Below are 1,454 nucleotides of genomic sequence, written 5' to 3'. Positions count from 1 at the left end.
CAGACTTCATCCGTAACCATCTACTATTATCTAGTCCCTTGAATTATTACTACCTGTTGTTATCTAGAACTATCTAATCAGATGATAAAACTTAAGGATAAATGTTATCTTGTTGGATTTAAGCAGGTAAAACATATCTATAACAGCACTCCATCGTCTCTATCAAGCGCTATCAGACTTACTTCTATCCTCTGCGTTCCCCAGAGTAGGTATAATAGAAGGACCTAATAGGAAGATATGTAGGCTTCCGGTGATAAGTATGGGAGCTGGAATTAATTGATCAGATGCTTATTGGTTATATTGGAGGCTTAGCTGTAGCAGCTTCAGAGTTTCAAAATAGCCATTAATACTAAAGCTCTCCACCTAGCTGCTCTAATCTCCATCAACAAGTAGAAATAACCTTTTCCCTAAAGCAATAATAAGAGCAATCTTAATACGACCTGCACCAAGAAATCCACCTAATCAGCTAGTTATAACTAACTTATGCCTGTTGCTCCTCTCCTCTATTAACCTAGAAGCCATCTAGTTCCTATTCTTACCCTTATCCCGCCCCTTCTTCTGCTCTTCTCGTCGGGCCATCCTCTCTTCACGAGTCAGTGTAGGCTGCCGAGGCACTGTAAACTCTCCAAGTAGGTGTTCAAGTACAGCATTTACATGCTCCGGTGTTGTTAAACCCCACGGGACAAAGGTACTCCATCCGCCATTTCCGACATAGGTTGTCTCTTGGCCAGGAAGATGAGGAAGATCAAAGCTATCGCCAGCCATGATTGACATCCTTGTAGATCCAGGTGCTGCATTTTCCTTCCGAGTCTCCAAGCCATTATCAACCTCAAGATCCTCAGTCGCAATAATCTCACCTCCCTCAATAACAGGGGGGGTACCGACAGCGTATTGAGGCTGGGGGCGAGACCTGGTCTTCGTAGGCTTAGGCGTATCCATTTGATCAGATCGTACCCCTCTGCGATCCGATGGTGTACCTTCTCTTGAAGAACCCTGTGATGAAGGCGCATAGTCAGAGTTGACTCCCTGCCTTTGAGTTTGTCCAACTCTCAAGCTAGAACGAGAGCCAACACTAGGCACACTGCCTGACCTCATACTAACATCTGAATATGACTTGGGAAGGCCGCCTGACTTCATACTGACATTTGAAGTCGAACTAGGAAGGTTACCTGACCCCTTAGTGCCAAGTGAGCTGCCTGACCTCATACTGGTATCCGAGTTTGACTTCGGGATGCCAGCCTGACTGCCCCCCTTAGCTAACTTCAGTAATGCAGCTATACCTGGTGGGGTACCTGGACTTTCGATAGATGATAGTGAGCTGATACTGGTCGAGGAGCGTTTGCTGTACGTAGGAGACGGCCTGATGGCCGCTGGTCCCTTTGGGGTTGCCAATGCCAGCCAACTAAGTTGTGTCACAGGCGTCTTTTCCCTCCCAGATCGTTGAGACAGGCTGG

General features: G+C 46.6%; 1 protein-coding gene across 1 annotated transcript; it reads right to left on the bottom strand.

Annotated features, from left to right (window-relative positions):
• Positions 1 to 522: 522 nt before the first annotated feature.
• FOIG_16867 (uncharacterized protein) lies at positions 523 to 1,137 on the bottom strand (the record flags this gene model as incomplete). Its single annotated transcript, XM_031218346.1, has 1 exon — positions 523 to 1,137. One exon carries the CDS (start codon positions 1,135 to 1,137, stop codon positions 523 to 525), a length of 615 nt encoding a protein of 204 aa, XP_031051940.1.
• Positions 1,138 to 1,454: the final 317 nt, after the last annotated feature.

This window comes from Fusarium odoratissimum (genome assembly GCF_000260195.1).
Source record: "Fusarium odoratissimum NRRL 54006 unplaced genomic scaffold supercont1.258, whole genome shotgun sequence".
Lineage (NCBI taxonomy): Eukaryota > Fungi > Ascomycota > Sordariomycetes > Hypocreales > Nectriaceae > Fusarium > Fusarium odoratissimum.
Note: the sequence above shows the minus strand (reverse complement) of the source record. Positions and strands in the feature narration are given on the sequence as shown.